The 13442-nt window shown below is 37.3% G+C and overlaps 1 protein-coding gene across 13 annotated transcripts in view; it reads left to right on the top strand.

The window, feature by feature from the left end:
- The window catches only part of EVI5 (ecotropic viral integration site 5), a 242191-nt gene extending 233539 nt beyond the window's left edge, over window positions 1–8652 (top strand). For all 13 annotated transcript variants that reach the window (XM_044944678.1, XM_006061325.3, XM_025288256.2 and 10 more), the window contains one exon: window positions 8211–8652. In XM_044944678.1, coding sequence (XP_044800613.1) covers window positions 8211–8522 — 312 coding nt within the window. In that variant the 3' untranslated portion in view covers window positions 8523–8652. The remainder of the gene's footprint in view (window positions 1–8210) is intronic.
- The last annotated feature ends 4790 nt before the right edge of the window (window positions 8653–13442 follow it).

Genomic DNA, 13442 nt, shown 5'->3' on the forward strand with positions numbered 1-13442 from the left:
CTCTTCACGTATTGCTGAAGCATGGCTTGGAGAATTTTGAGCATTATTTTACTAGCGTGTGAAATGAGTGCAATTGTGCGGTAGTTTGAGCATTCTTTGGCATTGCCTTTCTTTGGGATTGGAATGAAAACTGACCTTTTCCAGTCCTGTGGCCACTGCTAAGTTTTCCAAATGTGCTGGCATATTGAGTGCAGCACTTTCACAGCATCATCTTTCAGGATTTGAAATAGCTCAACTGGAATTCCATCACCTCCACTAGCTTTGTTCGTAGTGATGCTTTCTAAGGCCCACTTGACTTCACATTCCAAGATTTCTGGCTCTAGGTGAGTGTGAGTGATCACACCATCGTGATTATCTGGGTCATGAAGATCTTTTTTGTACAGTTCTGTGTATTCTTGCCACATCTTCTTAATATCTTCTGCTTATGTTAGGTCCATATATTTCTGTCCTTTATTGAGCCCATCTTTGCATGAAATGTTCCCTTGGTATCTCTAATTTTCTTGAAGAGATCTCTAGTCTTTCCCATTCTGTTGTTTTCCTCTATTTCTTTGCATTGATCACTGAGGAAGGCTTTCTTATCTCTTCTTGCTATTCTTTGGAACTCTGTATTCAGATGCTTATATCTTTCCTTTTCTCCTTTGCTTTTCACGTCTCTTCTTTTCACAGCTATTTGTAAGGCCTCCCCAGACAGCCATTTTACTTTTTTGCATTTCTTTTCCATGGGGATGGTCTTGATATCTGTCTCCTGTACAATGTCAGGAACCTCCGTTCATAGTTCATCAGGCACTCTGTCTATCAGATCTAGTCCCTTAAATCTATTTCTCACTCCCACTGTATAATCATAAGGAGTTTGATTTAGGTCATCCCTGAATGGTCTAGTGGTTTTCCCTACTTTCTTCAATTTAAGTCTGAATTTGGCAAGAAGGATTTCATGATCTGAGCCACAGTCAGCTCCCAGTCTTGTTTTTGCTGACTGTATAGAGCTTCTTCATCTTTGGCTGCAAAGAATATAATCAGTCTGATTTTGGTGTTGACCATCTGGTGATGTCCATGTGTAGAGTCTTCTCTTGTGTTAAGGAGCCAGACACAAATGAGTATATGCCATACGTTTCTTTGTTTAAGTCTGAGAACAGGCAAAGTATTCTGTGATGTTAGATGTAGAGTAGTGGCGACCTTTAATGAAATGTAGGGTAATCACCCAGATAAGAGAGGACACAAGGGGGCCTCCCGGGGTGCTGGAAACATTCTATATCTTGATCCAGATGGTAGTTACATGGGCATATACATAAGTAAAGATTTATTTGTCTGTACACTTAAAATCTGTGTACTTTACTGTGTTTTATTTTTTAAAGAACAAGAGGCTAAACGTCTTAAAACAGACAATTTTTGCTCAAATTTCTCAAAATTTGCTCAAGCGATTCTGACATTATAGACAAATATGGTCATAGACAAATATCACAGACCATCTCATTTTTTTTTAATTGATAGACTTTATTTTGGGAAACAGTCTTAGGTTTACAGAAAAATTGAGCAGAAAGTGCAGAGATAAACCCCCTCAGCACCTTCCCACAGTTACCCCCATGAACATCTTGTGTTAGTGTCATACATAAGCTAATATTGACATATAAACTAAAGTCTGTTTTTACATTAGGATGCACTCTTTGTGTTGTACATCCTGTGGGTTTTTACAAATGTACTAGTTACAATGACTTGTAACTGCCATTACTGTGTCATACAGAATAATTCACTACGAGTCTCCTGTGCCCCACCTATTCATTCTTCTCTCTCTCCCTTTTAACCTCTGACAACCACTGATCTACTTACTGTCACTACAATTTTGCCTTTTCCAAAATGTTATATAGTTGGAATTATACAGTATTTAGCTTTTTCACATTGACTGCTTTGACTTAGCAGTAGGCACTTAAGATACTTCCATGTCACTCCTCCAACCCCAGCACCCCAACAGCCTAATATTAAACTGCTTAGCAGTTCTTAAGACCTCTCTTTGGCCTGCATATTTTTAGTACATGCTTCATCTCTTTAATGGAGCCTTTCAAATGTGTGATACCATGAGATACTGTTTAACCAGAAAGAATTATTGGTACAGATTCAATCATTTGGAAAGAAACCAGGATCCTACTTAAAGATTTGGAAAGGATCCACTCTTTCAAAAGGTATATTTTGTGTGTGTGTGTTTTAAAGCTCCTGAGTTTCCTTGGAGGCCTCTCCTCCAGAGTGGAAACCAAAGGCCTTGAAAATCTTATTTTTAACAAGTTTCCAAGGTAGTCTTATCAGGGAAGTTTGGAAAATAATGTTTTGGGAAGGATTTGTTTGTTTTTCTGGCTCTAGTTATTAATATTTTAAGCAGATTTATTGAGGCCTAACTTACATATCATAAAGTTCTTCCATTTTAAGTATAAAATTCAATAGCTTTTAGTGTATTTACAGAGTTGTGTGACAATAGCCACAATCTAATTTTAGAATATTTCTGTCACCCCAAAAAGAAACCTCGTGTCTAGTTTCAGCCATTGTCTTTCTCCTCCCCTCTTCCCTAGTCATAGGCAGCCACTAGTCTACTTTGTCTCTCTGGACTTGCCTATTCTGGACTCTTCGTATAAATGGAATCATGTAATATGTTGTCTTTTGTATTTGGCTTTGACTCAGCTTAATGTTTTTGAGGTTCATTCATGTATCAGTACTTCATTCCTTTTTATTGCCTTTCAATTGTACAGAACAGTGTCTTGTGATTATTTCACCTGCATACATTTATTCAAATAATTGTCTTAGTTTTTTTCATTTTATTGGTGTGTTCTCTTAAGTTTAACTCTCCTCTTGTTGTTCAGTTGCTAAGTCATATCTGACTCTTTGCTACCCCATGAACTGCAGCACGCCAGGCTTCCCTGTCCTCCACTATCTCCCAGAGTTTGCTCAAGTTCATGTCCATTGAGTCAGTGATGCTATCTATCTCAACCTCTCCTGCCCCCTTCTCCTTTTGCCTTCAGCCTTTCCCAGCATCGAGGTCTTTTCCAGTGAGTTGGCTCTTCGCATCAGGTGGCCAAAGTATTGGAGCTTCAGCTTTAGCATCATTCCTTCCAGTGAATATTCAGGGTTGATTTCCCTTAGGATTGATTAGTTTGATCTCCTTGCTATCCAGGGGACTCTCATACAGTGCAAACTCTCCTCTAATACAGTGCAAATCTCCTGTTATGTGTTAGTTCTCTTCTTTCAGTTTAGGTGTACTATTAATTTTACCTTTGTTTTAAAAATTCATCTTTGTCTTTGCATGGTTTGACAGCTTATTCCTTTTATTCATTTACTTAGTTATTTATTTGGCTGCACTGGGTCTTAGTTGTGGCACATGGGATCTTTGTTGTGAGGGTGGGATCTTTAGTTGCAGCATGCAGACTTTTAGTTGTGGCACAGGGGAGCTAGTTCCCTGATCAGGGATCAAACCCAGGCCCCCTGCATTGGGAGCGTGGAATCTTAGCCACTAGACCACCCAGAAAGTCCCTGATTTCACCTTCTTGGAAAAAAAAACAATCTTTCCTCTGGCCTCCTGGTCTACTTCAAAGAGGTGGCATCATGCATAGGTGGAGGCCTCCTGCATAGCTGTCATCATGGGAACCTTCTTTGTTATCCTAGGGATTCCTTTTGCCTCACTTCTGCATTAGACTTCCTTTTTCCTGGATCAAAAATAAAAGCATGTCTTTCTTGGTGTACTTCATTTTGGTGGACATATCACTTACCTTTCTGGGGGGGAGAAAAAGATGCGAGATAAACTATAGAAAAGATTTATCTGATTCTGGTTCTCATGATTGACCCCAGATTTTAAGTCCTTGAAGCTTTTAACTCATACTTTAGCCTCACATTTACTTGATAGTTTGTATGGGTATAAAAATTTTTTAAGATAATTATAATTTTTTAAAATATTGGTTAGAAATTTTTTTCTCAGAATTTTGAAGGCACTAATCTGTTGTCTAATACTGTTCCGATTCTTAATCTTCTATGTAAAATTTGTTGGTTTGGGCTGGATACTTTGTCTTTTCTTTATTCCCAGTGTCCTGAAATTTCACTGTGATATACCATGATATAGGTTTACTTTTAAACCATTGTCTTCGACACTTGATAGGCTTTTTCAATATCAAAGTTCATATCTTTCAGGTCAGAGAAATTTAAGTCTAAGACCCCTTTTTAGAATATCACGTTTTCTTTTTACATGGATGCAGTGTCTTCAGAAGCAATGAGTAATGCTTTTTTTTTTTTTTTAAGTTTTTTTCTCCCCAAATAGTCTTAACTTCTTGTTGCCTTTTTTATGGTTTCTCTTAAATGCTTTCCTTAAATGTCTGATAATATTTGACTCTCTACTCAAACTTAAGACTAAGGAACTTTAAAACCTGACAGGAAGGTCTGAATGCCTGGGTAGGATGCATTGACTAAAACCATCATTGTATCATGATCCTGCTGAGCTCCTTCTCTGAGGAATTCAAAGATTCCCCAGAAAGGATCCCTTTGCATACAATTCCAGAGAGTCCTGGTGCCTTTTCTTTCCTTGTGAAATCTCAGAAGTACTTTGAGGCACATTCATTGCCATTAGAAACTATGTCTAATTTCACCTAGAAAAATAATACTTTCTCTTTTCCATGATATGAGTGCATTGTTAGCACTTCACAATTTAAAGTTTTTGTCTTTGCTTTTAGTATTGTGAAGATATTCCTATAGTTTTTATAAAATTAGAAGACGGTGGGCCTGAAAAAGGTACACTCAAGAATATATGTGTACTTTTCAAGACAAGAGTCAATAGCTTTTATCAGGTTCTTTATCCTGTGATTGACCCCCCCAAAAATGTCAAACAAAACCAAAAGAAAAAATTGAAATATTGTGTAAAGGGTGGTCCTTACCCTTGAATGTACATCAAAATTATTCAGCTTTTTTGAGCATATACATTTCTAGACTCTACTCTTATACCAGGAAAAAGTTTCAGGAAAAGATATTTCAACAGACTACTCCTTGTTTCAACCACCAGATGGTAGAATCAGCCCAGAACGGCTTGGTTGTACTACTGAAAGATGGTGTCTATTTGTATATACCAGACACACACACAGGCAGATAGATGTTCATAGTTCAGCAGCACTTTTGTCCTGAATAAATGATAGTTCCATTTTGGGTAAATCAACTCCTTTCTGAGTCAGCCTCATTTGGTTTGAGCAGAGGATCTACCGCAGTCATCCTTTAACTGAGCATATCAACATCTCCTGAAGTGCTTTTTTAAAATATATAAATTCTGGGTTTTCATGCTCTGGATTTGGGTTCATTAAATCTGGGGAGCGATTCTACATTTTTTATAGGTATCCTCAGTTATTCGGATGCTGATGATCAATGGGCCATATTTTGAGATATGCTAATCTAAATTTGCAACCAGTATTATCCTTGAAAGTTTTTGTAGCGGGGTTGGATTGAAAAGGTTACTTGTCTGCATTTTTGTTGTTTTTTAAATATAATTAGTTCCTAGAAGTCTAGTAAAAAGGGTGAGCAGTACAGCTCTTAGACACAGACAGCAAAAATGGCACTTTAGAAGGCACGGCTCTGGACTTCTCCCAGGCAGACTCCTTTTCAGAGGATATGGAGTTCCAGAGGACATCCCTGAAAGTGGAAATGTTAGTTGCTCAGTCATGTCCAGCTCTTTGGGACATGGACTATAGCCTGTCAGGCTCCTCTGTCCATGGATTCTCCAGGCAAGAATACTGGAGTAGGTTGCCATTCCCTTCTTCAGGGGATCTTCCTGACCCAGGGATCAGACCCACGTCTCCTGCGTTGCAGGCAGATACTTTACCATCTGAGCCACCCTGAAGTCTAACCCTTTTGAGACCACACTCTGGGTACTCAGTACCCTGGAATTCCTTGCCCAGATGTTTATTTTCAGGGCCTGAAAATAAACATCTCAGAACCAATATGCACACTCTACCCTCTCAGAACCAATATGCACACTCCTAGGTCCAGGGGATAACTAGATAGTTTCAGTTTTATCAAATAGACTTTTCTTCTCTCCACCAAAAACTTTCTCTATGCCTTTGCTATTCTGTATTAGCAATTATCAAATAAGGAAGCATTTTTTAAATTGCATCTCTGATGTTGAAGAAAGGACCCTTCTATCTATAGTTGTATTTCGTATAATATTTGAGGTCAGTGATTACATTTGATATGACGCTGTGGTGTTTTAATTGCAGTAAATTTTGTTAGAACAAAGAAAAGCTACAGCTTTCCCAACAATTTGGAAGTTGTAGTTCCTCTACCACAATCCTCATTTATAGCCAGGAAGAAGGAGGACACGCGCTCTATATTATTTCTTCAAAAGGGTCTGGGGACAAGAGAAAGGAAGAGATTAACTGACTTAATTTTATATTTGGAGCTATAAATCATGTGTTGCAATTCGGTGATAGGATGTTGCATCAGAGCATGGCAGTTGTAGTAATGCAGTGGGTATCAACAACCACGGGGAGGTCTCTGTGGTGCTCTATGTCCTTTCCCTGGAGATTCAACTCGAAGTTTATCTCCCTTGTGCTATGCCATAGAGGAAGGTTTTACTTCAGTTATATAGTAACTCACAGTGATGTTCTCTTAGCCTAGGGCACAAGAATTTCTTAATGTCTGATGCTTTCCCTGAAGTAGACATCGCTGTGTTGAGCCCCAGCATCCTTCTTGTTTCCCATTGTCACATACCAACAGAGATTTACTAGGGTTTCTTCACATCTTCCCGGATGTCTATCAGGAAAGCTAGGAGGTGTTATGGCAAAGCTGTAATGTCTTTACTCTCAGAACCGTTAGTTTTGAAAGTGTATGTAATATTTCCTGAATATTTCACATTGCCTTTATCTCAAGATTGGAAAGATAGTTAGTGACCAGGAATTTGTCCCTAAAGAACAAAAATTGCAGGTTGATAATACTGATAAGGACAAGAGATATGAAGTGTATTTTTAGCAAATTCTTGATAGTCGAAGTAGATTTGGGTAGTTATTTGTTTTTATTGTTTTAGATTAAAAAAAAACTCTTGTAGGAGAAAATTCATGATGAATGAGAGAAATTAAACAAGTGATAATATCAAGATTAAATTTTATATTTTTGAAACAAATTCTTGAAAAGAGGCTGATGTCTTAATTATATGGTAGTGGACTGAGGCAAAGAAGGGACAGATGATGAAGAGAAAATCACTCTCAATACTGGTAAAACTGGTTTGGGAGAATGTGGTTTTTGATGTGTGACAACAGTGGGCTTTTCAGTATTGAACTTTAGAGTTTGTCTGACTTGCCCCCCCCAGTAATAGGTAGCATTTGATCTCCATAGCCCTTCCCACACAAGGGTATGGCCCTGTAAGACTCCAGGGATGGAGAAGCAGAACCTGGTTCCCAAAGATGGAAAGAGAGGGCAAAGAGCTGAGCAGTACGTGCCATTCCTCTCCCCTACCCCTTAGTGAGAGAAGTCACTCTTTCTCCCTGGGAAGAATAGGGGAGAGAAGACAAAAATAGTATACGTCCCATCTACACAGAAGAACATATCATGGTGGGAAGAAAGCATCTCTGCTCTCACTGAGTGATAGTGGTACAGGATGGAGACTCCACAAATGTTTTTGATTTGTAAACCATTATCATCATCATCATTCACAAAATTATGGAGACATGCTCCAAGACAGGCTGTGTAATAGTTCAGAGTATTGTCTTTATTAAGTTCATTTCTTCTACAGATGTACACTGAAATATTTACAGGTGAACTGATAGGATGAGATTTACCTCAAAATAATCAGGAACATGAGAGGTATATTGTAACAAGATTGTCCATGATGTGTTAGATGTTGAAATTAATGATGGGTACATGGGGTTTATGTTATTTCTAGTATAGCAGAGGTTCAGTTTGGATCTAAACTTGACTATTGTGTGTGTCCTCAGCAAGCTATACTACCTGAGTCTCTTATTTCCTAATCTCTAAAATGAAGACAGTAAAATCAACCACATAGGATTGTTGTGATGATTTAACTAAAAATAAATTATGTGCCCATTGCATGACATTTAAGAGTCACTAAAAAATTGGTAGTTACTATTTATATCCATAAATTGAAAAAAGATCAAGGTATCTTCTTGCTTAAATATGAAATGTTTGCTTTCTTGGAGTGTGTGTATTTCCCCAAGTTGAGTATATTAACTTGGATTTTGTTTTGACAGCTCAGGTGCCTAAAAGGCCAGAGAGGCTTCTCCAGCCAACCCCCTTTTGATGGAATCCACATCGTCAACCATTTAATAGGAGATGATGAATCATTCCATTCCTCTGATGAAGAGTTTATAGATAATTCCTTACAGGAAAGTGGCATTGGTTTCCCTTTGCACAGAAAATCTGGTCCAATGTCTTTGGACCCCACTCTGGCAGATGGTAGTGAAAGCGAAGTAGAAGACAGTGTGCTGGAGACCAGAGACAGCAGTCGAGTGGCTCAAAAGGAGCAGCCCCTGAGAAGAGCCTCGTACTCAACCACCGTCTGACCATCACTGTGACCTAGACTGTGGATTTTTCTTTAAGGGATCAGTTATCATGACTAAGGGTTTTTGGAACATATCTGTTTCATATGTATATGTGTGTGTATATATATATATAAATATATATTTTACAGTCTTATCTGCCTTTTTATCTTTGCCAAATCTTAACCACTGACTTACCATTGCCATAAAACAGAATGGAATATGGTTAATGGGAAAAACGAGGTTCTAACAGTATTACTAAATATTAACATTTCTTGTTTAGAAAATGCAGTTATATCTATATGTGAGGAACCATTTTGAAGTTCAGAACTATGGAAAATTGAATTTTCTTCAGACAAAGCTGTTCTCGTGCAATATTTTATGCTCAGTGAACAAATTGTATATTTATATTTATCAATTTGTTTTCAGAGCAGCTGTCTACACACATTTAACCAAGATATACATCTGAGTTATCTTGGTATTTTGTGTTTGGAAACTTCTTTTTTTTTTTTTTCCAACTAAAATTACTGCTTTATTAGTGGGCCATTGAAAATTCCCAAACACAAAGCCTTTTTTCACATAATTTTATAAACACAAGTTAATGGTTGTCTTAAGAATTTTAAGTTTTGTTTTAATTTCAAATTTTTATGTGCATATGATGCTTCCATGTGTTGCCTACCAGAGTACTAGTTAGCTACAAATATATTGGGTTTTTGTACATATTTATAAATCTGTACCACCCAACATTGAACATTTTATATGGAGAATGTACTTGTTGAAAAATGACTGCCTTCAGCATTATAACTGGACCTCTGTAAATAATAGGTTAAAGACAATTGAAAATAAAACCAAACACTAATATTGCAGTAGCTTTAGTATTTTGCTTAGCATTCAACACTAGCAGATTCATAACTGATGCTTATTCAAAGACACTATTGGTGAAATCTTTTACTTCATGTGTATGTAACTACTAAATTTTTCTTGATTAGAGAGAGTATAACAGGCATCACTTAGTGCTAATATTCTACTTAATATAATTTAAGCAATGGTCTGAGGTCCACGATGCACAACAATTATATCTGCAAATAATCTATGAATGTTATCTTCAGATTCTCTAGTTACTGATCTATAGATGAAGCAAGCCATAAGAATCCGTTCCTACCAGTTCTTTATCATCTAGACCTTTTTTTCCCTAGAAAACTGATGCCTGTCACTGATAAATTAGAGGAAACACCCAAACTACATTTCCACTATGGAAAGACTCCAGAAATGTGTTGGCTGGATGCTTTCTACTCTAATTTTCCTCAGCAGCTTATGAAAAGAAAATAATCCTCAAGAATAAGAGGAAGGCAGAATTCAGTAAATACGGAGGTAAATTTTGTACAATATGTTGCATGCAGAAAAAAAATTACATGATAAAATGGAATAGAAGAGACAAAACTAGTTTTCTAGAACAAGGAGGTAAGCCTTATGGTACATTGTAAGCAAGGCTTTCCCAGCAAGCCCTTTGTAAGCAAGCTCTTGAGAGACAAGATTGAAAACATGCCTCCTGTGTCCATAGTTCCAGGCTAAATTTTAGTGGTTAAGTAATTTAACTGTGGCCACAAGTTAGTAAATATCAGAGCTAAAGTTTTAATCCAGATTGCTCTGACACCAAAGCATTTGAAAAGGCTCAGCTAAATGAATTTATCAATTCCCTGCTTTTCTGGCAGTTAATGTGATTTAAATAAATTTGATTTAAACTGTTTCCTGGATATATTACAGAGATATATATATATCTATATGTATAGATATGTGAGTATCAACATTCATAAGCTACATAAAGCTTATGAATGTAGGTACTTCTAGAATTGTCTGGTGCCTTTGAGATTCTCTTTTTGGGTTCATTGCTGTCATTCTTGAGGCTGTTGATGCCCAAATGAAGTGAGATGATTTATGGCAACATGATAGCTTTGACCCCCACATCAAGAAATCTGACTGGTCCAGCCCATAAGCTTGTTCCAGCCTACAGCCTATTTTTACATGACCCGCAAGCTAGTTCAGTTCAGTTCAGTTGCTCAGTCGTGCCCGACTCTTTGCGACCCCATGAATCGCAGCACGCCAGGCCTCCCTGTCCATCACCAACTCCCGGAGTTCACTCAAACTCATGTCCAGCAAGTCCGTGATGCCATCCAGCCATCTCATCCTCTGTCGTCCCCTTCTCCTCCTGCCCCCAATCCCTCCCAGCATCAGAGTCTTTAATGAGTCAACTCTTCACATGAGGTGGCCAAAGTACTGGAGTTTCAGACCCACAAGCTAAGGGTGATTTTTATATTTTTGAAGGGTTGAGGGGGAAAAAAATCACATGAAAATCATATGACCTTCAAATTTCAGTGTCAGTAAAGTTTTATTAGAGCATACCCATGCTTCTTCATTTGTGTATTATCTGTTACTGTTTTTGTGCTACAATAGCAGAGTGAAAGTGAAAATGAAGTCGCTCAGTCCTGTCTGACTCTTTGTGACCCCATGGACTGTAGCCTACCAGGCTCCTCCATCCATGGGATTTTCCAGGCAAGAGTACTGGAATGGGTTGCCATTTCCTTCTCCAGGGGATCTTCCCAACCCAGGGATCAAATCCAAGTCTCCCGCATTGCAGGCAGATGCTTTAGCTTAAAATATCTACTGTCTGTCACTTTAGAGAAAGTTTGCTGATTTTAATTTAGATACTCTAACATGTAGGTTTACCTCTTCAGTTTGTCTCAAGTAGAAGATTTGCTTTTGCTATTGAGCTAATGGTTTGGACCTAAAATTTCCTGGTGGATCCTATACTTAAAACTATTCAAAATGGAGACGGTGCCAGCTATTTTAGATTATGAAGTATTTGAAGCCATAGAAAATTCAGAAGGATATCTGTGCCTTTGGAAATGGAGAAAAAAAGGGAAGAATTCCAGAATCTTGGCACCATTCTCTAAAGCATGCATCATTGACCTTTAGGGTATGCTTCATTGAGTCATTGTTATAATTTGACTTATCCTTTTAGAATCATGTTTCAATTCTAAACTTTGAAAGATATCCTTAGAAAATTTCCTAAGTACTGTTTCTGGTTAGGAATTAGTAGTTAAGTAAACCTTAATCTGTTGGGACTCTTGTAATTTGAATAATGAAAAATTAGAAACAACAATCTTTTCTTTCAAGATCTTTGATTCAGATACTTCTTAGAAGGGTTTAAAATCTTCCTGGCCTTTAGGATGTAATAGGATAACTTGCTCCCTTGGAATAGTTTATTTCTGGTGTCATTGTCATCCTGGGTTGAAATGCTGAGAAGAGGTTACAAGTCACTTGAATAAAGTGGAAATTACACTGAGGTGATTAAACAGAGACCTTACAGACCAAGAAAATATTTCAATAGCCTATTAAAAAATTAGTGGAAAAAAATTTTCTTCCTGGAAATGTATGTCAAAGATATAACTACATGATCTCTACCCTTTTTGTTGATAGGTATTAAGCATGCGGTGTTTGATGACTAACTGAGACAGCAAGTCCCAGCTAACCGGCTGGCTATTTGGGGAAGGAAAAAACTTTCTTAGCTCTGAATGCAGCTTGTTACTCTCCAGATAGTGCCTTTGATTGAAAACAAGGTCTAGACCTTTTAAAGTATTTTATTTCTGACATCATTAGAAATGACATGGTTCCTCATCCTTCTTTTTCTTTACATAATGCACTATAATGTTCAGATTTAAAGTAAAATGAGTATATGAATTGTGTCTTAATAAAGCCCTTTCATGGCCAGCTTGATTTTTATATAAGTACCAGGCATCAACAGCTAACATTTCATTAAATCAGTGATTTATTTTGTTAAAACAATGAACTTTAGCCTGAAAGTTATTGCTGCTCTGTCATTAATGAAACAATGTTTTTTAGTTAATTTAATTCATTCTACTCAAATTAAATTTTCTGACTAAAAATGGAGTGAATGCTATTTATAATCCAAGTTTTTACATTACATCCATTGATCCGCCTATACCTTCTTTTCATTCCAAAGAAGAGAAGATAGAATAATACATTAAATATACTATAGAGATGCAAAATTATAATGTATTTCATTTTAATTTTTGGACTTTCTTATTGTAACATTGTATGATAACCTGAAATGTTTACTTGTGCCTTTGCTTTAAACAATTAAAGTTTTCCATTTTATAAGAATTTCTGTTTCCTTGAACTATTCAACTGAAAAGGGAGTAGGCATCAAAGGTCTGTCTGAAAAGGAATAGCCTAACATCAGGTATTCATGAGTGAGGCATGTGTTCTCTGGGTATAGGGACCATATCCACCTGGTCCACCCATGTATAACTAGTGCCAAACAGAGAGCCTGGTATATATTTTTCAATAATGAAAGGCCTAAAATACCAGGATTTGTTATTTCCTTCAGAAACATTGTTATTTTTTGAAGATTGTAATGGCAGTATTTTTATCTCACATTGTGTTTTAGGTTATTTGATTAATAACTGATTCAATAAGTATATTTAAATATATAAATTGAATATATATACAGAGGTAATTATAAAAAGAAATTTATGCCTTCTGCATCATTACAATGTTGGTGTCATTTAATTCAGAAGCAGTAGTTCATTGTGTATGCTGCTTTATTCCCAAAAGGATTTAAGGCACTTCACAAGGGTACCTGAACTATGACAGGATAATTGTAATCCAGGGCCTCTTACCTTGGCACTGTTGACAGCTGGGGCCAAGTTGCTGCGAGTGGCCGTCCAGTACCTGGTTGGATGTTCATCAGCACCGCTAAGCTCTGTGCACTGAGAGCCAGTAGCACCCCCTCCTTCAGTCGTGATAACGTAAAATGTCTCCAGTTGCCAAAAGCTGGGAGGACTGAGAATGAAAATCACCCCTGGTTGAAAATCTCTGGTATATATTTAGAAGTGAGTCAGAAAACAAAAAGCCACTAGGACC

This window comes from Bubalus bubalis, chromosome 6 (genome assembly GCF_019923935.1).
Source record: "Bubalus bubalis isolate 160015118507 breed Murrah chromosome 6, NDDB_SH_1, whole genome shotgun sequence".
In the NCBI taxonomy this organism is placed as follows: Eukaryota; Metazoa; Chordata; class Mammalia; order Artiodactyla; family Bovidae; genus Bubalus; species Bubalus bubalis.